The following is a 27,697-nucleotide window of genomic DNA, read 5'->3' as shown; positions in this document are numbered from 1 at the left end:
ATCACATAGCACTCCTCACCTGCTGGTCTGTACCAGCTTTTTGATTCACCTTTCTTTTATTTTTGAAAAAAAAGAAGCAACCGCATTCTTGCTTTTCTGAGAAGTATTAGCATTAGATCTGAGGTGGGATGTGTAGCCTGTATGAAGCCTGCATAGTCAGCATGAGCAGGTATATACCAATTTAGTCTCATGAGCCTATTTGGAAAATAAATTTTCAGTCTTAATTCTGTGTACTTCTGTGCACATGGAAGTGCGTTCAAGAGAAATACGATTTTGGAGCATCAAAATGAAGGCATTTTTTATAATAATACATGGTACGTCTTAGAGTTTTGATTATTGACAAGTGCTGTAACAGGTTTAAACTTCTCCCCTCTGTATCAACAGTTGTGAGGTGGTAGGGTCCAGTGGGACAGGCAGTGAGGAAGCCCGCGGGCAAGAGTTTTCAGAGTTAACTGCTATTTGTGCGTACATCAATACCGGGGCAAGAGCAAACAGGTTTTAAAATGCAACTGAAATTCAAAAGGTAGCAGCTCAGGGCTCTCCAGAAACCAGCCTTTCTTTGTATCGTGCTGCCCAGGGCACGCCGCACTTAGGTGTCTGGAATCACGAACTGCTTCGGAAGACCCTTGGCTCCCAGCTTTTGCCTCCAGTTTTTGCCCTGCAACTGGTTTGTGACCTTGAGTGGGTTGTTTCACTTTTGTATCAGTTATGAAATGTGCCAGTGATGTTTGCCTTTTCCCCTGTAAAGTGCTTCCAAAACTATAGATGATGGGAAGAATTATTTGTTATGAATACTGTCACCTAACTCCACAAATACTGCATTACTGTGAGGTCAAGTCCACGCTACTGTGTAACAGAAACTTCCTCCATCCTTTTCTCCCTTCACCTACTCCCATTTTTATTGCTACCCACAACCTGCTTTCTCAGTTCTCCGTAGCTATGGGCATGGAGGGTTACAGGGTGCTGAGCAAGAGGGAAATAAAACCCTTCAGCCTTCTAGGGGGCAGGTGGGTACTGCAGGGGCAGTTTGGGTGATTTCAGTGTCACTAAGCAGGTGACACAGACTTCCTACAAAGACGGGCAATCCCATTGCTTAAGTCAGCAGTATCATCAGTTAAGTGTAGCTTTCTGATGCTGAATACAGTGAGCAGTTAATGATTGAAAACTGTGCTTTTGACAGGTTTCCTATGTTATTGTGGCGCTCAGTGCTAATTAGAAGGTTCATACTTGAATCCTGAAATTCAAATGAATGAGAATACCTTATTTAAAAAATTCTGAATTCCAAGCTACAATGTAAAATTTTATTTCTGAATTTAATTTCTTTCTGACAGTGGCACTTGGGTAGATAAGGAAGGCAACAGTATCAGAGCAAAAAAGAGAAACGACAAAAAAAAGAAGGGAAAAAAATCTGAATATTTTAATGAACTTCTCTAGTATGTTCAGTTTGGACTTAACAGAGGCAGTAGGTGATGACTCAAACAGCTCAAAGTTTTGCACGTCCTATTTTCTATTAATGCTGGTGAGCTCCATCAGCCGTAAGTTTCAGCTGGTAACGCCTTAGTGTACAGTAATACAAGAGTTTTAAAACTGTGCGTGATGCACAATTGGGTAGAAAGTGGTGTTTCTCCTTTGCTTCCCTTTCAAAAATTGAAAGACAAATTTGCTGTCTACAGATCAGAGCATATCAGAATGAAGTATTGATTGTATTTTCAAAATGTGCTTTACTTTTTTTCAAACCTTATAGCTAGTGCTGTAAAGAATCCCTATTGAAAGGAAAAAGGAGTCAGGATTCAGTGGGTTTATAAGTCAGCATTGATCAAGACTGGCTGCAAGAACTCACTCGTCATGTCTGTTCTTGCTGCCAATTCCGATCAGACAACTGGTTGCACATAATGAATGTAGTTTCACTCTATAGACAGAAATTCTTTGATCTTGATGGTTTCTCACTTTAAGCAGTAACCAGAATATGATGTAAAATTGACACATCAGCTGTGAAGCTTTCCTTCTGAAGTCGTGCCCATCCCTTCCTTTTATTTCCAGGATTAACTGAAGGCAGACCTTTTCTAGCTGTTGCTTTGGTAACTTTGTTTATGCAATATGTCTCTCCTGCACTGTCCCAACAGAAGAGCAGATGACTTTATTGTTTTGGGGGATCTTGTTTATTTTTTGTTTGCTTTTTTGTTTCTTTTCTGCACATGCCCAGTTGAGCCAGTTGATGCCCGCCCAGCTGCAGACAGAGGACTCACCACACGACCAGGTATATAACTTGCATGGCTTTTACCTCACCTGTGTTTTCCCCACATGCATGTGGTCTGCTTCAGCTGAAACGATCACCTTTTCTTTGGTATAATCTTTAAAATGTAACGCTATGCCACGAACCAGGGAAGAGTTCCCACGCAAACCCCCATCAGCCCGTGTGAGTGCCATCAGCGTTGAGGGCGTCGGGAGTGGGTACTCGCAGAGGGAGTGGGACCCACAGCCCCAGAACTGATACTCGTATCAAGTTGTCGCCCCTTCTAGCAATAAGGCTTTGGCAGGTGCAGGAGGCGGTAGACACGGTATCCCGTGGTGCAGAGAGTACTTTTAATTTGGAAACGTGATAGAAATGTCGAATCCTCTATGTAGAGTATACAGTTTCTTGTAAGTTGGGGCTAATAAAGAATTCAAGTGTACAATTTTAGAATTGCAGGGGACATCAAGATTTTTTGCTGTGGTATTTATCTTAGCTTACTCCAGATATCTAAAAATTGATACAAACATTCTCCCTCTGGATTCACTGAGGACACCTCTATATGGCTATTCATTCCATTATAGGATAGAGAGGAGTGATTATTTGCCCTCTGTAGGTACCTGTGTCTTCCTATTGATTTCAGAGTAATAGCAGATGACTAGCTTGACTCAGGCTGGAAATGTTTAAAAAGTGAAATGGGACAAATCCAATTTTCACACTAACTTTTTTATTTTTAGGTTGGTTTTCCCCTTGTTTTTGTTTAGGATTATCTAGTAAACAGCAAAGAGCCTTTTATTTCAGAAGAGGTTACTCTCCAACACATAGTGAGATTAGCTAGGTATATTTTAGGGTCAGAATTATTTCAGTGGCATATCATCACTGTGTTTTTTTTCTTCAGATCAGGTAAAACTGAGCAGTCTGTCTTCTTTTTTCCTTCATCTTTTTCTCCAAATGTCCATTAGATAGCATTATGGGAAACACCCTCCTCCTGTGTTTAAAACTTTCTGATAACTCACTGGTGTTTTCTGACTACAGAAATTGCTACAGTGGGAAGTAAAAAAAGCTCCTATGTTACAGCAATTGGGACACATGTCAAGGCTGGCCAGGTGATGTGCTCCTAGCACTGTTTTAGAAGTCTAACATCTTTACTTGTATTTAGAGTCTTAATTCATTCCATGAAGAGAGCCTGGAAATAGGTACGGAGCTAGCTGTACAACAGTGTCAAAAATCATGGGATCAGGGAACATCCCCTCAACACTGGGTTACCTCTGCCTTTTGGATTAGATTTCTTCCCTAAGAGTAGTAGAAATATCATCACAAATGAAACATGAATGTGTTTAATTGGAATTTTGTAATCTTAGTTCAATCTAGCAATTTTCTGGTAATACTAAGGTTTGTGGTTGTTAACTATTTTAATTTCAGTTGTCTTGAAAAATCTCCCGTTATGAGGCCCATGTTTATTACTAAAGATTTATCCTTCCTCCCTTCTATTCCCCCACACGTACACACACGACAGAAATCTTTGGTATCCCTTCTCTAGAGAAAGGATTTTCTCACACTGCTGCACTCTAGTTTCAGAGAGAAATATGTGTTTCAGTTCACTCTATCAGAGTGCTTTGTTGGTTGAGGTGATACAAATAGTACTAAATGTATGGCTAGCATAGGTCAGGACTCATCTTCGTGAATGTGTACGATAGACTACTAAGGAGAGGTAAAATGTATTTCACCGTGTGACCATTACAGCTTGAAATTTCCAGCAGATACAGTAACTTTTGCAGTAGGAAAATCACTTGGGATAGTTCCTCGATTTTCTGCTCAAGTGCAAAAGTGCTGTCCAGGGACCTGCACCACCTTGGCTGCTTTTAGCGCAGGGTTTAAGTGCTGCAAAGGCCCATGCTCTGCTTTTGGCACAGAGAGTGAACTCCTCCAGCCTGACAAGGACGCACGCCGCATTCCTCCGTGCAGAGGGATGGTTGCTTCCCTGGAGAGATTGAAATCTCTCGCTGCTGTGCCTGCATTCCGAATTTCACAGCATAAAGTGTCTTACCTGTGCATGTGAAATAGGGATTTTGCCCCTTTACGGTAGTGCTAAATGTATTGTAACAGTAAGCAAAATGCATTTTCTTCACCATTCTTAGTAGACCTTAAGTTCCTTAGGTCTTTAATTACGAGGTCCAGACTTCTGCAATTTTGTGCTTACTGATACAAATTCTAGCAATAAATGTCCACCTGACATTTTCATCATCCTTTAAAAACAATTTTATCTGTGATAAAATTTCAATTTAACAAAAAAACAATACCAGTCTGAAGTAGCTTTATAAACTAGGAATAAAGGAAAGCTTAATTAAACTATGAAACACAAAAGGGATTCTGATGGTTTAAAAATGTGTGCTTTAAAATTGTTTTACTTGCTAATTATAAATAAAATTTCTATGGTAGAGGTTAAAAAAGGAACAGAGATACTTCTTTTTGCAGTCACCATCCTTTCAGGTTAATCAGTTTTTATGGTTTGTGGCTATTCTTTATGGGAAAAAAAATCTGAAAAATGAGGATATTATTCTAGAATGAAAAAGTATTAACAAGGGACCTGGAGGCAGATTAATACCTGCAGCTGCTTGTAACATTTTGTTTTGTTTTAATTGCCCAGATTCTTGTTGATTTCCTGAAAGGTTTTGCCCCTTTCATAGTCCTGACTTTCCAGTTTGTGCTTCTACTTGTTTTGCTCAACTGAACAAGGTGGTGACCTGCTCTTCAGGGTGAAGACACTGGTGTCATGTCAGCCTGCTACAGTCCAAGCCTGGGAATAAGAACAAGTAAATGTTTTGTAGGTGTTCAGAAGCCTTGAATAAAATCAGCTCTAAAAGGACTAAGACAAACATACAAACACGTGTCCTTTTTTCTCCTTTCCATTTTCTTTTTGCCGGTTTTCAACCACACAACATTCTTATAATGATCACTACATTTTTCTTAAAAGTAGATCACAATGCAGATGATCTTTGTCCTTTCCCACAAGAGAGGTAATTTGGTCACACTACAGAAAAGAAGAGCACGTACTTAGTTGTTAGTAGTATTTGTGATAACTAGAGTCTTGTTACTTAACCACATCATTTTCTCTCTTTCAAAAAACAAACAAAGTCTATGAGTAAAGTCAGGAAATATGAAGAGTTGTCCAATCCACAGAGCAGAAAAGCTTGTGAGTAAGGACCAAGTTTAAAGCATTTACTAAAATTTAAGCCAGTTGTCCAAATCCCTACTTCTGTTGCAGTCCATCTTGGCTGTCAGCAGTTGAAGCTTGAATTTGAATCTGATTTACATCAATCCCAGGAGGAGAGTAATGTCAGGCAGACCCTCATTTCCTAGTATTGATACAGCATCTGTGTGATTCACACTGGTATTTGAAAAGGAGTCTACTACTTCCACGCGCTGTCCTTCCCCTTTACAATTCACAAATGGAGGAACAAAAATAAGAATTATGCCTAAATCCCTTTCTCGTCATCTCTTTCCTGAAAAGGAAGTAAACAGACATAATAAAAGGTCAAAGGGAAGGAAAATATCTAGACGTACTAAGCAGACATCAGCGAGCTATTTTTTAACACAGCACAAAATGATAGGAGATTATGACGTGTTTCTTGCTATTTATAAATTGCTTCATGCAGGGAGACATTAGAAAGCTTCAATCCAGCCTGAGAACTTCCATAGGAAGAGCTTTGAATAGAAAGAATACCTCTTTATGTGATAGCCTCACTCTTAACAGCTTTCTCAATAGTGTTTCCTTCTCATCTGTGCCCCAGAGGTCATGTTTTCATGAGCAACATTTGATTTCTTGTAGCTGAATTTTGGGTATGTATTTATTAGTAACTGTTTTGTCTTTGTATGTGTGTGTTTCTATAGAGAGACAGACTTATACACGCATAAAGATATATATAAAACCATCTTTGGATACTCATAAGCAAGCTCCTTTTTACTCACGTTAATTCAGCAGTCTAATCTGTGGAAACTGAGCAAGGACTAGAAAATCTGCCATAGGATCATAGAATCACAGAATGGTTTGGGCTGGAAGGGACCTCAAAGATCATCTAGTTCCAACCCCCGTGCCATGGTCAGGGACACCTTCCACCAGACCAGGCTGCCCAAAGCCCCATCCAACCTGGCCTTGAACACTTCCAGGGATGGGGCATCCACAGCTTCTCTGGGCAACCTGTTCCAGTGCCTCACTGCCCTCACAGTGAAGAATTTCTTCCTAATACCTAATTTAAATCTCCGCTTCTTCAGTTTAAAGCCATTACCCTTTGTCCTATCACTCCATGCCCTTGTAACCAGTCCCTCTCCAGCTTTCCTGTAGGCCCCCTTCAGGTACTGGAAGGCTGCTATAAGGTCTCCCCGGAGCCTTCTTTTCTCCAGGCTGAACAACCCCAGCTCTCTCAGCCTGTCTTCATAGGAGAGGTGCTCCAGCCTTCTGGTCATCTTTGTGGCCCTCCTCTGGACTCGCTCCAACAGCTCCATGTCTTTCTTGTACTGGGGACCCCAGAACTGGACACAGTACTCCAGGTGGGGTCTCACGAGAGCAGAGTAGAGGGGCAGAATCACCTCCCTCGACCTGCTGGTCACACCTCTTTTGATGCAGCCCAGGACACGGTTGGCTTTCTGGGCTGCAGGTGCACGTTGCCAGGTCATGTTGAGCTTCTCATCCACCAACACCCCCAAGTCCTTCTCCTCAGGGCTGCTCTTAATCCATTCTCCACCCAGCCTGTAGTTGTGCTTGGGATTGCTTAGTGAAGCCATGTTAGCTGTTCACCAGTCACCTCCTTATCTTCCATGTGCCTGAGCATAGTTTCCAGGAGGATCTGCTTCATAATCTTGCTGGGCACAGAGGTGAGGCTGTCCAGTCTATAGTTCCCCTGGTCTTCCTTTTTTCCCTTTTTAAAACTGGGTGCTATGTTTCCCCTTTTCCAGTCAGTGGGAACTTCACCAGACTGCCACGACTTCTCAAACATGATGGAGGTGGCTTAGCAACTTCATCCACCAGTTCCCTCAGGACCCACAGATGCATCTCATCAGGTCCCATGGACTTGTGCACCTTCAGGTTTCTTAGATGATCTCGAACCTGATCTTCTCCTACAGGGGCAATTCTTCATTCTCCAAGTCCCTGCCTTTGCCTTCTGTGACCTGGGCAGTGTGGCTAGAGCATTTGCCAGTGAAGACTGAGGCAAAGAAGTCGTTGAGTATCAGCCTTCTCCATATCCTGGGTAACCAGGTCTCCCATTACATTCCGTCAGAATGGATGTTGCTTAGTATGAGCAGATTTTCTGAAATTCAAGGTGATAAAATAATCAGTGCTCTGTTCAGGGTAGATCATGTTCTCATCTGTTGCACAGTTGCAACTGTAATTATACCACTAACAGTTGCAATTATATCACTCACAGGATGCCCGTAATTCACAATGCAAAGATTTTATGACATTAACTGTGTTACTTTGTTCCACCTAGTATAGTTTGGGGGTTTTTTTGTGTTCTGTCAACTCTTTGTCAGTTGATTGTTTTTGCAAACAGTCAATAATTTTGAGGAGACATTGCACATAAAGCTGATTCTCTGTCTCTGGCCCTTCCGCTGATAAATTATGACATGTCCATCTTTATTACATTATATAGAAAGCTGAGGGATTTTTTTATACATGGTTGCAGAGACTGTAAGCCTAATGACTGTTCTGCAGAATCATTAGCACATATGCTGCAGTCTTTATGAGGTGAGGGCATAGAGCAGCTTAGTGAATTATTTATGGTTTTCTTGCCAGAAATTGCCAGGGGTTTTTTTCCCGTCTTAGTGATGTTAGTTCAATACTGCTGTCTTAAGCCAATTGTCTGCAGCTACCAAATAAAAATCATTAATGGATTTTTTCTATTAGATTGTTTTGGTTTGTTTTATAAATCAGATAGTTATTCACTGTGAATGCAGTTATATGTGCACGTGCACATGCACAGAGCATCTGCATTGACATGCCAGAAAGATTACCAAATTTTACTGGTTTTGATTATTCATTTTTACACACATGTAAAATAATCTCTGGTATTCTGAGAAAGAATTACTTCATGCCAAATTCCAATGGGATTCTTTTTAAAAAAAGATAACCTTTTTTTTTTTGCACTTATTTTCTGCATTCTCCAATTTAAGAGCCCTGCAGTCATCCATGAGGTAAAATCAAACCACCATTTTACTAACTTCCAAAGAGACACCAGAAAGTTTTAGTTCCATGAAATCTTAAAAGTACTTACACCTCAAAGATATTTGAGTTGTCCTTACAAAACTGAGTATATAATCTTCATTTTAATCTTTATAAGTGAGTATACAATCTTCATTCTTCTGTCATTTCAAAATGAAATGACCTGCACAAAGTCATAGAGTCTTATGGCAGTAATAGATTCACAGATTCACAGAACGGTAGGGGTTAGAAGGGACCTCTAGAGATCATCTAGTCCAACCCCCCTGCTAGAGCAGGATCACCTAGAGCAGGTTGCACAGGATTGTGTCCAGGTGGGTTTTGAGTATCTCCAGAGAAGGAGACTCCACAGCCTCTCTGGGCAGCCTGTGCCAGTGCTCGGTCACCCTCACAGTGAAGACGTTTTTCCTCATATTCAGTTGGAACTTCCTGTGTTCTGGTTTGTGCCCGTTGCCTCTTGTCCTGTCACTGGGCACCACTGAAAAGAGTCTGGCCCTTTCCTCTAGACATCCACCCTTTAGATGTTTGTAAGCATTAATAAGATCCCCTCTCGGTCTTCTCTTCTGCAGGCTAAACAGACCCAGCTCTCTCAGCCTTTCCTCATAAGAGAGATGCTCCAGTCCCCTAACCATCTTCGTAGCCTTCCACTGGACTCTCTCCAGTAGTTCCTTGTCTTTCTTGAACTGGGGAGCCCAGAACTGGGACACAGAACTCCAGATGTGGTCTCACCAGGGCAGAGCAGAGGGGGAGGGTCACCTCCCTCGACCTGCTGGCCACACTCTTCTGAATGCACCCCAGGATACCATTGGCCTTCTTGGCCACGAGGGCACATTGTTGGCTCATGGATAACTTGTTGTCCACCAGGACTCCCAGGTCCTTCTCCACAGTGCTGCTTCCCAGCAGGTCAACCCCTAACCTGTACTGGTGCTTGGGGTTATTCCTCCCTAGGTGCAGGACTCTACACTTGCCCTTGTCGAATTTCATTTGGTTCCTCTCCGCCCAACTCTCCAGCCTGTCTGGATCGTGCTGAATGCCAGTGCAGCCTTCTGGCGTATCAGCCACTCCTCCCAGCTTAGTATCGTCAGTGAATTTGCTGAGGGTACACTCTGTCCCTTCATCCAGGTCATTGGTGACTATGTTGAATAAGACTGGACCCAGCACTGACCCCTGGGGCACACCACGAGCTACAGGCCTCCGACTAGACTCTGCGCTGCTTATCACAACCCTCTGAGCTCTGCCATTCAGCCAGTTCTCAATCCACTTCACTGTCCACTCATCCAACCCACACTTCCTAGGCTTGCCTGTGAGGACGTTATGGGAGTCAGTGTCAAAAGCCTTGCTGCAGTCAAGGTAGACAACATCCACTGCTCTCCCTTCGTACAATATAGTTGAACTTCTAGTTAACAGTTGAAATTCTAGTAAGAACATGCAGCTGTCTGCCTGGGTAATTGTTCAAACACTGCATTCCTTTCCACCTGTCCTTTTTATTTTAGATGAAGCTTTACCCAGATAAAGCTGTTTACTACAATTGCAACAGGCCATGATTCAACAAGTCTTGTTCTTGCCATTACTCAAATACAGTTCATGGACATGGAGTTAAATGTTTTCCTGAATGTGGTCATTACCTCTGTTGCTTAAACATGCTACTTTTGGGTTTCTTTCTGTAGAAACCACCCAAGTCTAGTAGTTTCTATTGTGCTTCACTTGAAGTTTTATTTTTTAACTGTAAAAGTAACTGGAAGACCACAGGCACAGCTCCTTGCAAAACAAAATCACGGAATCTTGCTAGGCTGTTGTTTAACAGGTAGATGAAGCAATTACAAGCAGTGTATTAGATAATGTACACCTAATTGTGTCCTCAGTGTAATTCATTGTATCCTCTTTTTCTTATCCTTCTGAAAGCCTAAATATAAATTTACCCAAACACAGAAGTTCATCTGTGTGAGAATGAAGTGTTCCCCAAAGCAGCTACTTGGTTTTTATTTCATATGAGTCGTTTTTAACTCCATATGATTTATTTTTTTTCCTTTAAGGGCGAGGAATGTTAAGGTTTGCAGATGCTGCTCTTTTTGATGTTTAGATATGCGTGTGCACGCACATGTGCATATGTACAGATGTATGTATAAAAGCAGTTAGCATTACTAATTAACATAAATATAATTAAAAGCTCATCATAGCTCATTTTGTTGGATTTTACTAGGTGCTTTTAAGCCCCTGTTTTGATGGCTAAATAGTTTTATCAGATTTTCTAAGGAGTTGCAATGTATTTACCAGCCGAGTTGTGGCTTTTTTAAATTGAAGTAATTCAGAAGAAAAAGCACTTAATAATTATAATTATTTGTGAATTTGCAGTGAGGCTATTGCTGTCACTTTCCTTCTTTTATGTTGGCTTTTGTGTTTGAGTTGTGTATTTTAGACTCGGTAGTGAAAAACACATCATTTTGTGTCACAATTAAAGGTCTTGTCATATAGTTAACTTTTCTTTGCATGCTTGTCTTCAATGCAAGAGTAGAGCGGCATTTGGGAAGCCCTTAGCTGTTCACATCTTACATGATTCACACACCTCTAATAAAAGTTTTGGAAAGACCCTTTTTTCTTCTTCAGTTAGTTTTTCTTTCTTCAGTTGCTACCTTTGAAAAATAAATCTTTGCTTTTAGCATGTAGGTCTAAATATGTAGTCACCAGGACAGGAAAGTAAATGAACTGGAAATAAATAGAAGTCTGTTAAATAGAAAGTCTAAATTCTATAATGTAACATGGTGAAAAGGCATATGCAACCCCGTATATAATTTTGTCTCTTACCAAGTATTTAATTGATTCCAATGCAGAGTCATGCTTCTCTTACTATATAATAAGTATTTGCAGAAGACCACCAGTTTACCCTACTGGTACTTTTAAAAGTCTTTTTCCTCACTTCTAAGGGCAATAGGAGGAAGGAAAAAATTGCTATCAGGTTTGTTAGTGCAAAAGAAGATTTTTTTCTGTTTCTGACCTTTTTCCTGTACTATCTGCCAAAAACAATTTTTAGTACATCTAATATCATTAATTTCCTAATATCAGTCCTACTTTGTGTTCAGATCCCATGGCATTTTTGTGGATTGGTGAGTAAAGGCCAAGTAGACCTCCAGACCTTGGTCACCTGGCCCAAACCAAAAAATTTCTGCCTGATATCAAGGCAAAAGATCATTTAGCCTGCTGCATGCTGGAAGCACGGCTCCTGTGCTACTATTTGATGGGAATGGGAGGAGGGACGGGAACCCTCAAAGAAATGTGGCTTTAGGGAAGCCTGAGCCTACGTTTTTCCAGCAGCTGAGACTACTGATGAACTTAGCACCCTCTATTGCTTAATGATGTGAAGGCTCGTGACCTGTTCTGCCCCCTGAAATACTGCTGTAACTTCTGCCTGTGGCATTTGACTCTGCTTAACTGAAGTTAAGGAAGACCCACGGTCTAAGCTGTGATAGCTTGCTTTCAGTGTAAGTGGTCAGAGTCCAAGAGCAGAAGTACCCAAGCCCTTTATCCTGCCTCTAGCAGTGGTGCATACAGGATACTTACAGGCTTCACTTCTGCCTTATACTCCTGGTACATCCCCTAGGCTTTTGGCAGCCAGCATTTGATAGACTTCCAGGACTGGAAATTGTATTTTCACTGTTGTGTTTACTAACCCTGGATGAACCTTTCTTCTTTGCATTTGTTCATTTGTATTTTCAACATCCTCGTGATTTGTGCCAATGAGTTCCACAGTCCAGTTTTGCATTGTGCCAAATTATATGTATACACACACACACACACACACACTTTCTTCTGTTATTTTTTGATCTGCTGTGTCATAGCCATGTTGGTGTCCTGTACTTTCTTAGGAGAAATAATGACTGACCTTTTCCTGTAGACTTTCTCATCGTCATTCACAGTCATACAGGCCTCTGTGGTGTTTCCCCTCGCTTGTCTCTTCCAATTTGAAAACTCCTGATTTATCTAGTCCTTCCTGCACAGAAACCATTCCATACCAGTGATCGTCTGTGTCTCCCTGCTTTGTATCTTTTCTAGTTCTTCTGCCTTTGTTTGAGGCAGAATGGGTAGCCAGATTTAAAATGAGGATGCATCATTTATACAGCAGTGTAACAACGTTTCTGTTTATTCCTTCATAATTACTCCTAGCTTTCTCTTTGCCTTTTTGACTGCTACTGAGGCAACTGCCCACAGAGAGTTATCCGCAGTGACTGCAAGGTCTCTGTCCTGGGTGGAACAGAGCTAATTTAGAGCCTATTGTTGTGTATAGTTAGGGCTGTGTATCCCTGCAAGCACCACTGTATTATATCAACATTGAATATCATTTCCTTTTTATTGTGCACTCAGAATTTGTAATATCCTTCTGCAGTCCTTTGCAGCTGGTTTTACTTTGACTATCCTCTTTTTTTCTTTTACTTTTTGTCAATAAATTTTGCCATGTCATTGTTCACTCCCTTTTCCAGATCACTTTACAAACAGCACAGCACAGATCCTTGTGGGACCTTGCTGGTAACCTTCCTCCATTGTGAAAGATGGCTGTGTATTTACACTTCATTTCCTATCCTTTAATCAGTTATGGAAAGCTGTGTAGGACTTTCCCTCTTGATCCTTGCTATCTTCACTTCTGCCAGAGCTTTGATTGGGGACCTTCTCAAAGGCTTTTTGGAAATCCAGATTCACTCCACGCTGAATCACTGTTTCCCACGCGCTTCCTAACTCTTCCAGTGACCTCTAAGAGGTTTGGGAGGCAGGACTTCCCTCAACAAAAGACAAGTTGATTCTTCACGGATGTATCTCATGTATGGATGCATTCTAATCAGTATTTATAGCTTCAGTGAATGTGCCAGCTGTAGCGGTAGTGTTGTGCAATTCCCCATGCCCTTGCCAGGAGTTTCCACGTGGTGCTTTTGCCAGCATGTCTGAGGGGCAGCAAGAGTGGCCGTGGATGGTGGCGAGCAGCTGGGAGGCGGCTGCCTCTTCAGTCACTACAGCTGGGGGCAGTGAACCAAGTCCTGGGAAAGCCCTTTCCCCCCATCTATTTAATCTATGTAAAGCCCTGCTATTCCAACTGTTGGGTTTTCCCCCCTCACCTTTTAATCCTAAAAGCAAAAAGGCGGGGGGCTGAGGAGGCGAGCCTCTGTGCAGCCAGATCCATCTTCTCATTTTCTTCACTTCCTGTTGATGCAGCTGCAGGGGCTATTTTGAGGTGATGCGCAAAGGAGAGTAAATTGTATTCTTATTTTAGTTTGGAAAACTAACCATAGCTGCCTCAAGGATAGAAAGTTAAACCTCTTTTTGGGTACCATGTGGGTTTTATTTCCTTCATCTCCATTTGCTCTTGCATTTCATTGACAGAACATCATGGTTTGTTTTCAAACTGCAGTTCCTTAAGTATGTTATGGTTCTTGCATTTAGAAATGGTCTCTTGTATATAAATGTCATAATAGACTTGTGTCAGTACTGAAAGGTAGCATCAAAAATCTTAATAAAGAAATTTGAGATCTTTAAGTGCTTTATTCCTTAAAAAAATGACACTTACTAAGGTAGAATTTATGGGGCAGTCAGACTGTTCAAGAAAATAGCCATAAATACTTCAGTGCGTGAAGATGATTCTTGTTCTCTCTTTTGCATGGTTTACTGTGAAAAGAAAGATCAGAACCTTAGAATGGGATTGTCAGTACAGTCCAGAGAAGTTCTTGGGAGGGCTTTTCTTGCTGACTCATAATACAAAAATAAATCAGCATTTAATGAAAAAAGAAATTGCACATTCAGAGGCAATAAAAGGGCAATAATTCTTGCATTGAGTGCTACTTTAGACTGTGGAGCTCACTGGCACATGGAAGTCTTCAAGAATTTATTGAGAGTCCAGAGAGACAGTGGAGCACAAGAGCTGTCAGAAGTGTTGAGAATTTTAGAAGAGGTTCTTCCTCTGCATCAGAGTTTAAGGTCAGCCCAAAATACTGAGAATCAGAATGAAGGCTTGGAGAATGCTGAAATAAATATAGACAAGGAATATGAACCAGTTTGTTCTTGCCACATTAGATAGGGTGAGGAAGTAACTTCTCATAAACACCGTGCTTCTGCAGTGCTTTTACCTCCAAGAAATATACATGTCAGTCACTTGGTACTGAGAAGGAAAATAACCAGCTACGTGAATACCCATATGTTCGCTATAAGCCAGAGCCATCTTCTCAGGACAAAACATTCATAGATTCACTGATACATAGATAGGATGCACTGCTCAGCTGTTGTAAGCGTGGCTCATTCTCCTAAGGCTATTTTCCAGGAGGAAATCCTGGCCTTCTTTCAGTTAGACAAGTGCAGCATCTCCCCTTTGCACAGGACCGCAAACTATGTACAATTAAAATTGCTGCAAGCTTTGCTTACTTGCTTTACTGTATGTTTCTAATCCAGAGGGACAGTTGTCATCTCTCAGGTGGAATTCAAGACTTCATATTAGTTCTGAGCAGTCTGACATACAAAAACAAATAAGAACTGTGTAAACTTCATGAACGTTTTAATAACTCTTATTTGTGCATGTTTTGGCAAAAGGTACAGAGTCAAAGGAAGCAAGAAAATACAGTATTTGGGGTTCCCCACCTCACACCATGGGAATGTGTGTTTCCTCACAGCAGCCTGAGCTTAGGGAGGAGGAAGACTTCGGCCTAAACACCAAATTTTCTTGGCATTGCTAAAGAGGCTGTCAGAGCAGATCTGTCTGCATCCTGTGACACAATTCAGGAGAACACTGGTGATCCCTCGCAGCTTAGTTCTTGCAGTGTTTCATGCTGAAAGCCTTTGATTCTTGTACCAACATAGCTGCAGTGGATTAAGGAACATTTAACAGAGGAGAAATTCTACCAGCTCATTCTGTGTCACCTCAGTGGGACTGAAACATCAGATGTACCTCACTTTCCTCCCAGTTCCCTTTCACGTTGCATCACACCTCCTCCACATGAGCGGTACCATTGCCTTCTGCTCGTGTAATGGTGGAGGTAAGCAGAACACAATTGAGTCGATGACTTTAATGAATTGTCATTGTGGTACAACGCAGGTTCCGGGTTGACCAATGTTAAAACAGAAGAGATATCTGAAGTGAAGATGGATGCGGAGTTCCGGCATGACTCAGGATATGAAGTTCATCATCAAAAGCTGGTGAGTGAACAAACAGTGCTTTCCACACGTGTGTTTTGAGTTCCTGATTCAATCTTGAACTAGAGGGTCAATTATGGCCATGTTTCCCTCGAGTAATGTGGATGCTGAAAGTGCTAAAAAAAATCTTCACGTGAACAGATCATGATTTTTCTGGTTCTCTTTTAAATGAGAGTAAACATGGAATAATTTCAGCAGAGTGTGGAAACCCATTAAGTCTCACAAGAGGAAATTCTGATAGTTCCTGCCCTCATACTGCCATGTGACTGGATGTGATCATATGGGCAATACTTGTCCCACAGTCCATCTGTCATGGCCACATAACTAAAGAGAAGGGATACAGAGGGAAGAAAATGCTAAGTTAGTTCAAAAAAACAAAAAAAAAAGTTTGATGGAGACATGCAGCATGGTGCAGCAAGAAGTAGGGTGACACCATTTCAGGAATAGATTCCTTTTCTGTCGAAACAGATGGCGGTGGTGCATGAAGGAGGCTGAACTCCATGGAGCATAACCTTTCACAAGATTGCCTGCTTGGGATAAGAGGAGATTCTGTACCAGCCTTAGTTTTAATTTGTACTTGGCTGTATCTGTGTGTTTTGTTCCTTAAGACATATTAAATTATTAACAGGTGAAGGGCAGATAAGAGCAAAATATTGTTCCCCATTTGAACTGTGCTGCTTATGAACACAAAAATAACATCCAAAAGCAGTGTAAGTAAGAACAAGCATCTTCTAAAAGCTTTTTTCAGTCCCTTAATAAGTAATGAAGAACCCGTACGGCAGTGTTGACTATAAACCTTTTCTGCTTCTTCTTTTGTAAAGGTGTATTACATGATGAGATTTCAGTTCCGTGACTTTCAATATCCTGATATTAAACTTGAAAGCTTTTTTCTTAATATATACTTAAAGCTAAGTAGTGCTGAAAATTAAAATTAACATGGGACTCAAATTTGCATTTGAACTAGGCAATCGCTGTGTGAAAAGATATTCTGCCATCTCTTTGATGCTGAGAACTGAGAATTCCCAGTTTGACAAGCTAATCCAAAATGCATTAGCACTAATTTGGGAAATTCTGACATGCTTAGCTCAGATGGGTTAAACATCCTGATGGAGTAAACCTGTGCGGTTTACTGAAGGGAAGGAACTTGCAGGAATGTGGTTCAGACAGTAGTTACCGATCCTGTGTCACATGCACTTCCCAGCAACAACGTTTAATGTTTAAGTGGTTTGATACCATCCCGAGCGGTTTGGTGCCAGAAACTACCCTTACCATGGTGGTTGATAGGGAATGCATTGCAATCCCTGCACTTGGGTAATCTGTGTGATTCCTAAAATAGGACCTTTGCACCTTTTTAAAGCATTTTATGCCGTACTTCTTACTGATAGGTACAACCATTATTTAAAAATTAGCAAGCTGTCCTCTAGGTTACCTTTTCAGTCGAGATTGAGTGAGGAGTCCAGTATTGCTGAGCAGGTACCGCACTGATGCCTTACAGGGCATTGCTTGTTTACCACATGCCAGCCATATCCTAGCTGATGCCCTTCTCCATTAGCTTTAATTCAAAAGCAGTAAGCAGAAAATACTTTCATCTGTGTTTTCCTTCTGCTGTGTCCTGGCAGGATTTACTGAAACAGCCTCCTTAGAATATTGCTTTGACTTCAGCTGTGTGCTGTATTTTACAAGCAAAGTTCTGAATTGAGTTGAAATTGCAGTTATTTTCTCCTTTATGGGTGTTCATGTTTTAACTGTACATTAAGTTGATTTTCATGGCTGAGAGTGCTTAAGGCCTTCCTCTGTTGCGCATGTATATTAGCTGGGGCATTTCACAGTGCTCCAAAACAGTATGGTAACGGAATTTCATTCCTGGGCAGGTAAAATTGACAGAATAAATTATTACTTCGCATCAGCTTATGCCAACACTGTCCATTGTGTGTACTTTCTAGTGAATTCTTAACTTTGTTTAAACACATTTCTTGCTTATGACTAGGAACAATATAAATATTTATACTGTGTGCTTTAATACCTCTCTGAGGAACATTGTGTTTCTTAAAGAGTGCAAATGTTATACAGCTCATTATAATTCTCAGCTGGTTTCCTCCTTCCCTCTGCATTTTTGTTAAATACTTGTCAAAGTATTTAGTCTCTCAGAGTGAGGTAGTCTTACAATTCTGTGAATGTAATTTATTCTCTAATCCTTTTTGTCCATTTTGGTTAAAAATAATAATAATAAAAGCCTGCTATTGACAAGCAGACAAAAGGTTTGTAAAATATGCATAGATGTAAAATAATCCAGCATATTCCTTGAATACAAAGCAGGACAGTGAAAACAATCACCCACTTTTCATACCTGCTCCTGTTGCTAAAAGCCAATCTTATTAAAAGCATAGTAAAGCATCTTACTGTCCGCTGTTTTGCCTTATCAGTACATATAATTCAAGTGGATTTTGCTGTTTTTCACACAACTGTTACCTCGTCTAGGTCTCACATGAGTATTGTCATCATCCAGGTATAGCTCATTCTCCGTTTACCCTGCAAAATCTTGAAGCATCCCTTGGTGGTCACTTAAATCAGCATGCTTGGTTTTGCTGGACTTTTGTCTCTTTGGCGTGAGAATTTTCTCCCAACTGGCTGCATGCATGTTTCACTGTTGTCCTACAGGTCTTCACTACTCTTTTCTCCAAGAGACGCATCATAGTCCAAGCAAGCCACACAGATATAGAATTGTGAACACTGCCATGATTAGCATTCTAAAAGTGAAGAAATGTGTATGCTCCCTGGTTCCTCCTCTACAAGCTTATCAGTCATTTTGCAATTAGCTTGGTTCACTTACCCAAGAAAGGAAAGCAGCTACTATCTGAGACCTCTGTGAAGCAGAACCATGGAAATTCGTCTTCCCCTTAGCCACAGCACTGCTACACCACAGGCAATAGAGATTTCCCAAATTGCTCTTGTCCAACTATGAGAGCTTTGGGATACAGCAATCCAGTTTTGAATAATTAGGATATAATACTGTTTAATTACTGATGCTTCAATAGGCTTTATATTGCTGTGGCAGCTGGTTAGGTTAGCCAAATATTCAGTGAGCTTTTTGTTAGCCTCCTTCCTTTATTTTTCTTTTGTAGGTGTTCTTTGCTGAAGATGTGGGTTCAAATAAAGGCGCCATCATTGGACTAATGGTGGGAGGTGTTGTCATAGCAACAGTGATTGTCATTACTTTGGTGATGCTGAAGAAGAAGCAGTACACATCTATCCATCATGGGGTTGTGGAGGTAAGTAAAGACTACAAAGCACAACTGGTGTCACATGCACAACACACCCAACACACTGCTCTGTAAATGTATTTACAAACGAAGAAACAACGTTTTTGGCTAGCCTAGTATTCAGAGTCGGAGTGGTTGCATCTGGCAGAGTGGAATCAAATTTTCTTATTTTGTAAATGCAGACACAATATAAACCATGTTAATTTGGGTGTAAAACCACAAGAATATATTCTGGAACTGTCTCAGACCAATCACCTCATAGTGCGAAAGTTCATTTTGTAGGAAATGTAACAGTAGCCAATAGGCAGATACTGCGTAAGTGGAAAAATACGGTTTTACTGTTGTTGGGAATGCACACACGTGCATTTCTTTATTTAGCTTACAAATAAACATTTGAGACAGGTCTTCTGTGCATCGTGCTGTACACTACAAGAGTTTTCCCTATACAAACACTTTATTACTTTTTGTTCTCTAAACAAGATTTTCTTTTGCCACCAACAGCTTTTGATTTATGGCTAATTTGAAATTCATAGATTTGAGAAACAAATAACATATAAGACTCTCATATGGGATTTCAAGATGAAAACCCATGTCTCTTCCCAGGCTACCAAGTAAATCTGTGGTCAATTTACAGTAACTTAAAATACCTCACCTGTTGCTTGGATTTAAGAAAGGATCTCTGTAAGTAGAAAAAATTATGAGCAGTGGAAGGGGGTTCGTGTAACATTTTTGTCCCCTTGTGTGTTGATATCTAGTTTGCTGTGGGAGTGTCTGGCTTAGTACTTGTATTAGCCAGCACTTGAAACATTTATATTTTTTTGCCTTCCAAAGCTGGTATTTTAAATTTTTTATTGAAACTAAGTCTTGTTCAAGTCCACAGTTCTGTTGGTTTCACCTTGAGTCAAATGAACCTTGCTTTGATCTTGCTGGAGACACATGCTTCCTGATGCCTGTATTCCACTGTGTGGGGCAACAAAGGGTCTTAAAAATATTTGAGTAAGCCTTTGTATTAAGCCTGTGCTTGTGCATCCCTATGTCTGTGCTGTGGTTGCCCCCGTGGTTTGAAACCCTCCTGAAGAGCACCAACCGTTTGGGGTGAGATTTGAGCAGACAGCAAACTGTGCAGAATTTGAACCGAGAGGCAGAAAATAGCAAGCAAGACTCTCAACTTTAACTTTCCATATGAAAGCTTCTGGCCCATTTTGTAGAAAATTGAAACAGTTTTTAGTTCTAAACCACCTAGTTGATAGCTGCTGGCAACAGTTGTGCAACCTGGGCAGAATTTAGCGACAACAGAATGGGCAGAGAGGCTTGCTAGGCCAAAGCCCCGGATCAGACATTGAATGTGGACATACCATTATTGCAGTAGGACCTTGAAGTTTCAGGTGGGCTTCTCTTGATAGAATGACATGGTAAAGGTAATCCTGGATTCCTACGAGCTTTCTTCAGTAGCAATGAACTTGGAAAAGTTAGACTAGAAATAACATGCACAAGCTGAAGAAGTAATTCATGTCAAAATGACAGCATCACTTAGGGAATAAAAAATTTTATAGTTAAAACTATAGAGCTATAGCATGTGGCTCTACCAAGAGTATGAGTTGATTTATAGTACCACAGTGTAGATGGTGTCGCCTTGTAGATTTGCTGCGTTGTGTCTGGCATTGGCAGGCAGGATTCCTTATTCTGCCAGACTTGCTCTGTGGTCCTGGCAGACTGCATAGCCTCACTGTCTGAGCTTCTCACCTGCAAGAAAGGTATAACATCTATTTTTGTCCTAGGTTGCTGAAAATTTTGTAGCACTTGGGGAAGAAAAAAAACCAACACCCAAAGATCCATATACAGTTGATGTTTAATATTAAAATGTCTTCAAAATTAAGCTGTTCTGTTCTAAAGAGGATTCATTTATTTAGCAACAGTGTACCTTAATGTGCAGTGCACAAAAAGCACGGAGCAAAATCACTTGATGTAAAAATAACTGTAATCAGCTGTAGGTTGGCTGGGTATATTTTAACAAATCTTGCAACCTGTTTGTTGCATGTCAGGAGTTACTGTGAGAATTTAACTCTGTGATAATGGATGCAAGATTACAAAACAGGTCCAATTCCACTTCTATTCTTACCTTCCAAAAAGTCAACTCTGACTGTAGTGCTTTTTCTCATTTCACTGTTTCTGTAAGAACAGATATTATTAAAAGCCTTGTTTTGAAGCTCTGAGGAGGAATATACTTGTCCTATTTAGAAAAACTGTCAAAATAGTTTTCTTCCAAGTCTGAGAATATAAATGTTTCAAAGTGGTTCAGCCTCTCCAGGAGAAGGACTGCCACAGTCAAGTAAGGAAATGACCAAGTGATTCAAAATTACTTGGTATATGTGGCCATAGGAGCTCCGGCAAACATTCTGAAGGTGAGTTTTGCTGGTGCGGCCACCCCACCAGCCTGCAGGAGGTTACTTCCTCCATGAAAGCAGGTGGCAAAAGAGAGGTTCTCACCTCTCCTGTGCTCCAGACTACAGCCGACTGTCTCACCTCCTCCTCTTTCAGGATCTCATCTTGGAAGCTCATTTGCTTTCTGTTACAGAGGCAGGACCTCCAGCAGGAGCGTGTGGGGAGAGGTGACAACAGGAGGGCTCACAGCAGTAGCAGAGAAGCCATTAAAATTGCTGTAGTACTCTCCAAACCCCATCTCTCAGAGTCTGCTCTGCAGGTGTATCTTTTGATCTGCCTCACGTGTGTGGAGGCAGCACGTGAATTTTTCTGCAGGATTACCATCTTCCTGACTCCACGTTAGGATTTCCTGTGTGAAAGATCCATAGGCTGGAGCAGAAGGGATGGACAGTCTCAAAAGAGGTTAGCTACCTGACCGAGCTGTTTTCTCAAGAGACATAATGTTGTAGAGCAGAGAAGTGTCTAGGCTGCTTCTCAGCAGCACCAGAGTACCCACACTTTAAGTGCTGTCTTCAACTCCTGCCACCTCCATAATGGGTGCAAAAAGCTTCTTAAAATGGTAAAGGGCTTTAGAGATTTACTGACAGGGAGATAATCGGGCTCAAGGCATGTCGTTTGACAGAGCAATACCTAGGACAGAGGTGGTAAGGAACGAGAGGAACAGTTTGGCAGAGTCGAAATGGGTAAAAGCGAGTAGAAGACATTCAGGATGAGCGATAGTGCACGTAGGTTGGCGGTGAGATGGATTACCCTGCAGCAGACAGCTACAGGAAAGAGAGGTGCTAGTGTACCACCACTAGTCATTTTAAAGGCTGAGGAGGAAATGAACAAAAAAGTAAATATGACTAACACTGCAAGTAGGAGCCTTAATAAATCCCTTTCATCTATAAATGCCATATTTCAGAGGTTATTGGACTTTCACTGTAAACTAGTTTTATCAAAGTGGGGCTTTTTAATATGGAATATTGTCCAAGGGTGTTAAAAATAAAGTCTGATTTTACTGTCCTTCATCATCTTTTTTCATAATCTTTCTCCTCCCTGATTTTCTTCCAAGTTCCTCTAGTTTCTCATCAATTTTTTAGTCTCTTCTGCCTTGCACTTTCTTTGATTCTTTTTTATTTATGTTGTCTTACCCTGTTTCTTTCCTGCAAGCAGGTTATGCTTTGTGCTTATCACATCTTCTAGTCCTGAATAAGAAGTGCCGGGTGGGATGTTTAAGCTAAAATGGGTGACAGTTCAATACAATGTCATTTGGAGCTTAAATATGAAGAAGTACAGCACAGGTTCTGGCATACCCCTCCTTTGCATCCCAGCCTAGCAGGGGGAGCCTCCTAGAAAGGAAGATGCTCTCAGGCACGTATTGGTACGCAGAGACCCCTGATCCGTCAACGCCAGAGTGTTATATTGTGCTTTAATTTCATGCTAGAAGAGAACATTTTAGAACTGTCGGTGGGCTTAGTGGTGAATTGTGAGGCTCTTGCTCCTTGATTGGGAGAAGCACTCCTGTAGCGTGGTGTTACTGTGCACAAGAACCAGGGCTGACTTGATGCTACAGTAGCCCCTCCAAGAACGAAAGGAAGGGTGGCTTTTTTCTCTGCACTTACTTTGTATTCCTATTTTCTGTGCCTGTTGAAAATGCCACAGGAACACTTTGCATTTTCCCTGCTTTGTTCTTCTCTTCCCTTTGCAGCCATGTTAGTGACAACTTTAGCAGCAGCAGATGGCATGCAGCAACATTGTCACAACGGAAATAGTTAACGCTGTTACATTTGCAGGGTCCTTAGGGCAGGGATTAGGCCTTTGACGTGTCTGTACAAAACCAAATGGAATGGGTTCGTTAGGCCCTACTGCTGTTCTACTGATGACATACATGGAGAACAAGCGTTCTGCCAAACAGCAGTAGTGTCACTGCGTATGGATATAGATGGTGTAACCATGTGGAGGAAGAAGTTGGCAACCCCTGGAGAAAGGACGGGTGGAGCAGCAGGAAGCAACCCAGCCCCAGGAGGTGCGCACAGAGATGAGTGCTGTCAGCTGTGGCAGCTCTCGCTGCCTCTCGCCCAGCCCCACCGCTGCCCTCGCTGCCGGCCGTAGGTGAGACTTGAGCAGCAGGCACAGATGAGTCTTTAAAATGCGAGTGCACCGTTGTACGCTGGCTGCTGAGCGCGTTGTTGTACAGAAACGTCGTGGGGATTTGGGTGTAGAGGTTGAAGAGGAGACGGGCTGTGAAATTCCCAGGAGTGCTCTTGTCCTTGATAGATCTAAATGATTGTTGACAGCCAAGCTGAGCACTCACTGCTCGCGTGGGCTGGCCAGGGGAAGCTTGCATCCTTCAGTAGAAAACTTTTGGCACTTCTAGAGAGGTAGGGGGGCAGGGAAAGAAAAACACTATTCCCACCACCCCAATTTCTAAAACAAGGGAAATCTGGAAAGAGCAGCTTAAAGCAAGAGCGCCATCTCTAAACAGGATTTCACTGCCTGAAAGCATGTCACAGGAGGTGAAGAAATAAATGTATTTTGGGTTTGTTGCATAAGAGAATTATTCCATGCAAATCCAACTTAAAAAAAAAAGAGAAAGCCAGCCTTCGAGTGGCAGTAAGAAAGGCCAAGTTATACTGCAGAATCAGGAACACAGGGAGCACCATGTCAGCTCAGCCCAATGATCCTTTCTGCCTGGCATCCTGTTCCCTGCCGGCAGGAGTCGAGGGCTTGCTGGAATGCTCAGGATTTCCAGCTATGGAGAGTTTCACAATAGCTTGCGAGCAAAAGCAGTATGTGACCCTTAAAGTCGGGTATTTCACAAAAATGTGCAATTATTGCATCAGAAAAAGAGATTTAATGGAAGATACAGTATCTATTGAAAATGCAGTTTGAGAGTTGGAACATGGACGAGGAGATTTAGAAGGTGCGCAGATATGAAAATGGATCTGATTCAGGGTTAGCAATTCATCTGAGCAGTCTGATACACATGCCACGCAGAGAACTGTTTCTTTTAAGTAACAAAAGAACATTGAGACAGAAGATCGCTCTGAAAGGAGCTGTTTTCTGGTGGTACTGTGGGAAAGGTGGTCCTGTGGTATAACCTACCAAAAGTTATGAACGGCTGCAAAAATAAGCTGAGCAGCCTGCATTTGTCCCAAGCGTGGAAGAACACACCTTTAATCTTTCTCCAGGGCATCAGGTAACAACTTAGGAAAGGTCATAGTCTGTCCTCACTAAGCTGAGTTATTTCCAGTATTGTAGAGTAGATTTAAAATGAGTATCAGACATAAGTACTTCTCCTTTGCTTTTTTTATTAAAAGGTTAGAGTAAGTTAGCGTGCTATAGGAGGCTTCTTGAGAGAATACAGTTTCCATTATTGCTCATTTTTATGCTAAAAGTAAATGGATGTTTTTCCTGAAGGTCAGTACTTACAAGAATCCACAGGAAAATGTTCATACCTAATACTTTAGACTTTTCGCCACCTTCCTGATTTAAAATTTTTGACGATGTAAATTTCACTTTTTACCTTCTTTTTTTAAGAGCTAACACTAGAGATAACAGCAAATGAAATAGCTGACCAGCAGGCTTTCTTAGCTCTGTTTTCGTAGGTGGTTAGCAAGATAGCCAGGATACGGTAGGTTTTGAATACACAATAGCTATTGAGCTCATACAGTAGAGGTAATTAACATTTAGCGACTGTTCTCGTCCACTCTAATTTGATGGAGTTTTAGATTTCTGTAATGTTCAGTGAAGGAAAAAAAAAAATCGTGAAGCCGCAGGTATTCAATGGACAAGTCCTGACTGAGCTGTCTTTATGCCTGTCTTCCAAGTAATCGAGAAAGGTCAATTTTTGTTAAGTAGAAATACTTAAACCAGTGCAGGCACATCAAGCTTTTTGTCACTGAATTGAACCAAACTTGACCCTGGAGCCAGAGAAGTTCTGTTTCTGTGAGTGCAATGGGATTTTTTGCTTACCTTGTATCTGGCTACTCCAGCATTTCCTTGCTACCCTCATTTTATTTTTTCGAATTAGTTTTTCTTGGTCTTGAGACCACAGCCTCTGCAACAGATCTGCGAGCACAGTATAGACAGAAGGCAGCCTCAAGCCACTTCCTTCAGCTTTTTGGTGAGCTTTTTCTTGTCTTTTGAGATCCAGTTGATCCCAGGGCCAGATACTGATATATATCCTAGGGGGAAAAACACAACTAATTGGGGACTAGTGAGGAGATGGAAAAGATATTTGCTTTTTTTTTGTTTGCGGAGTTGCACGCTTCCTGAGCCAGACAACAAGAACCAAAGCTGGTACTGCTGAGTTTGATCAGCTGGTTTTGAACTCCTGCAGCAAAAAAAAGAGTTGCAGAATTGTTCCTGTTGCCTTATCTTCTCCTGCATATTACTCTGACCAAAAAGTGAACCATGACTGTCCAAGCTGGACGGGCCATCTCTTGCAAGTTGCTCTTTAAAGCTCTTTGCTGGCTTCTGATGTATTGCTGGGTGCGGTGATGTCTGTTGATTTTGTTCATGCGGCCACTTGCAGTCCTGTGTAACTTGGAGGGAAGAGTTTTCAGAGACATTTGTCTCCTCAGACAGTGTTACAGCTTCCAGGTACTAGGTTTAATACTCTGTTTAACGGAGAAGTATTCCTATCATTTCCCAGACACTTTTCTTTTAGACTTTCTTGTGAGATTTGGACTGAGCTTGGGACCCAACTTACTTGCCCCCCCTTTTTTTTTAAAAAAAAAGAACAAAAGGAGGTGATGAGGGAAGAACCTGTCAAACACACTCATGTCTTGTGTTTCAGAGGATCCTTTCTGCCTGAATGCACAGGAGAGGGTACAAAGTCTGTTTGGTGGCCGTAAAGTGGGGAAACATGGGGTATGCTGTGAATTAAGCAAGAATCTGACCCTGGTTGGTTCTTCTCATGACAGGTGGATGCTGCAGTGACACCAGAGGAGCGCCACCTTTCCAAGATGCAGCAAAATGGCTATGAAAATCCCACCTACAAGTTCTTTGAACAGATGCAGAACTAGGACACCACAGCAGCCTCATGAGTTGGACAGCAGAATGATTGCTTCACTGCCCATCGGTGTTCAGTTATAGAATAATGTGGAAAGAAAGAAAAACACTCTGTTTTATTATTTACTCATTCTCGCCTTTTGACAGCTGTGCTGTAACACAAGTAGATGCCTGAACTTGAATTAATAAAATCAGTAATGTATTTTCTCTCTCTTTCTCTTTACATTTCAGTCTTTACACTACATTATTAATGAATGTTTTTTGTGTACTGTAAAGAGGTTAGCTGTATTTAACTAGTGCATGAATAGATTCTCTTTCCCAATTATTTATCATGTAGCTCCTTAGCCAGTTGTATATTATTCTTGTGATTTGTGACAAAAATTAAGTCCTAATTGAAATATGCTTTAAGAATTGATGGGGGATGCTTTCTGTGTCTGTGGGGTTTAGCTGCTTCTCTTTGCTGAGCATTCTTTTCTGATCACTATGCATTTTAAAGTAAAACAACATTTTTTAAAAAGTATTCCAGATGAGTTATTGAAATTCTTTTCCTCTGCAGCTGCATTTTATTGTACAGATTGTTGCTCCTGCTGTATTAGTGACGTAGAAATCATGGGAATACACATTCGTTTCTTTGTGCCTGTTTTATGTGCACACTTTAGGCATTGAGAGGTAAACTTTATTTTCTTTTCCATGTATCTTTTTGATCTTAAAAAATTATTAAAAAGAATCCCTGTTAATTGTGAGCACTTCTGGGGGGGAAAAGTGCCTGCTGGTCGAAAATTAACAGGGATCCTCTGCAGGATGATTGTACAGAACCATTGCTTATGAATTGATAGCTTTCTACACTGTGTTACATAAATAAATTAAGAAAAAAACGTTTGGGCAAGAGTTTTCTTTGGAGGCAGAAAACAAAGGTTTCTGAAAGCCACTTAAATGGAAAACAGGGATGTTCACACTGAGAGGGTTGGGAAGGGACTTTCCCACAAGGATCATGGCACTCATAGTGGGACCAGAGCGGAAGGAAGGCGGCAGCAAGACAGGGTGGGAGCAAGGGACAGGGGCACATCTGCCTTTCTAAGACATCGTCTCTCTCTTTTTTTTTTCTTTCTTTCTTTGTATAATAGTGTTTTAATGTAAATAAACACATTCCTGGAGGAGCCCTGTTGTAGTGGTGTGTTTCTGCGGCGTGAATGACTAACCTCCTGCCTCCCCATGCATCCCCAGGAGCAACTTGCCGGCAAAGCTGTTCTCTCGCCAGCGCTGCTGTGCTGCTGTCGGCTTCCTGGTGAGATCCGTGCCCTGCGACGTGCCTCGGCGATGAACGCAAGGAGGAGCCTCCCAGGATGCCAGACCCTCCAGCCCGGTACTGCGGCATGGCAGCGCGTGCCCAGG

The 27,697-nt window shown here is 41.5% G+C and overlaps 1 protein-coding gene across 2 annotated transcripts in view; it reads left to right on the top strand.

Moving 5' to 3' along the window:
- The window catches only part of APP (amyloid beta precursor protein), a 231,690-nt gene extending 204,228 nt beyond the window's left edge, over positions 1–27,462 (top strand). For both annotated transcript variants that reach the window (XM_054842302.1, XM_054842225.1), the window contains 4 exons: positions 2,204–2,257; positions 15,508–15,608; positions 18,728–18,874; positions 26,218–27,462. In XM_054842302.1, the coding sequence (XP_054698277.1) occupies positions 2,204–2,257; positions 15,508–15,608; positions 18,728–18,874; positions 26,218–26,319 (404 nt within the window). In that variant the 3' untranslated portion in view covers positions 26,320–27,462. The remainder of the gene's footprint in view (positions 1–2,203; positions 2,258–15,507; positions 15,609–18,727; positions 18,875–26,217) is intronic.
- Positions 27,463–27,697: the final 235 nt, after the last annotated feature.

The sequence above is a fragment of the Grus americana genome, chromosome 1, assembly GCF_028858705.1.
Source record: "Grus americana isolate bGruAme1 chromosome 1, bGruAme1.mat, whole genome shotgun sequence".
Classification (NCBI taxonomy): Eukaryota; Metazoa; Chordata; class Aves; order Gruiformes; family Gruidae; genus Grus; species Grus americana.
The sequence above is the reverse complement of the archived record's forward strand: the minus strand, read 5'-3'. Positions and strand labels throughout refer to the sequence as shown.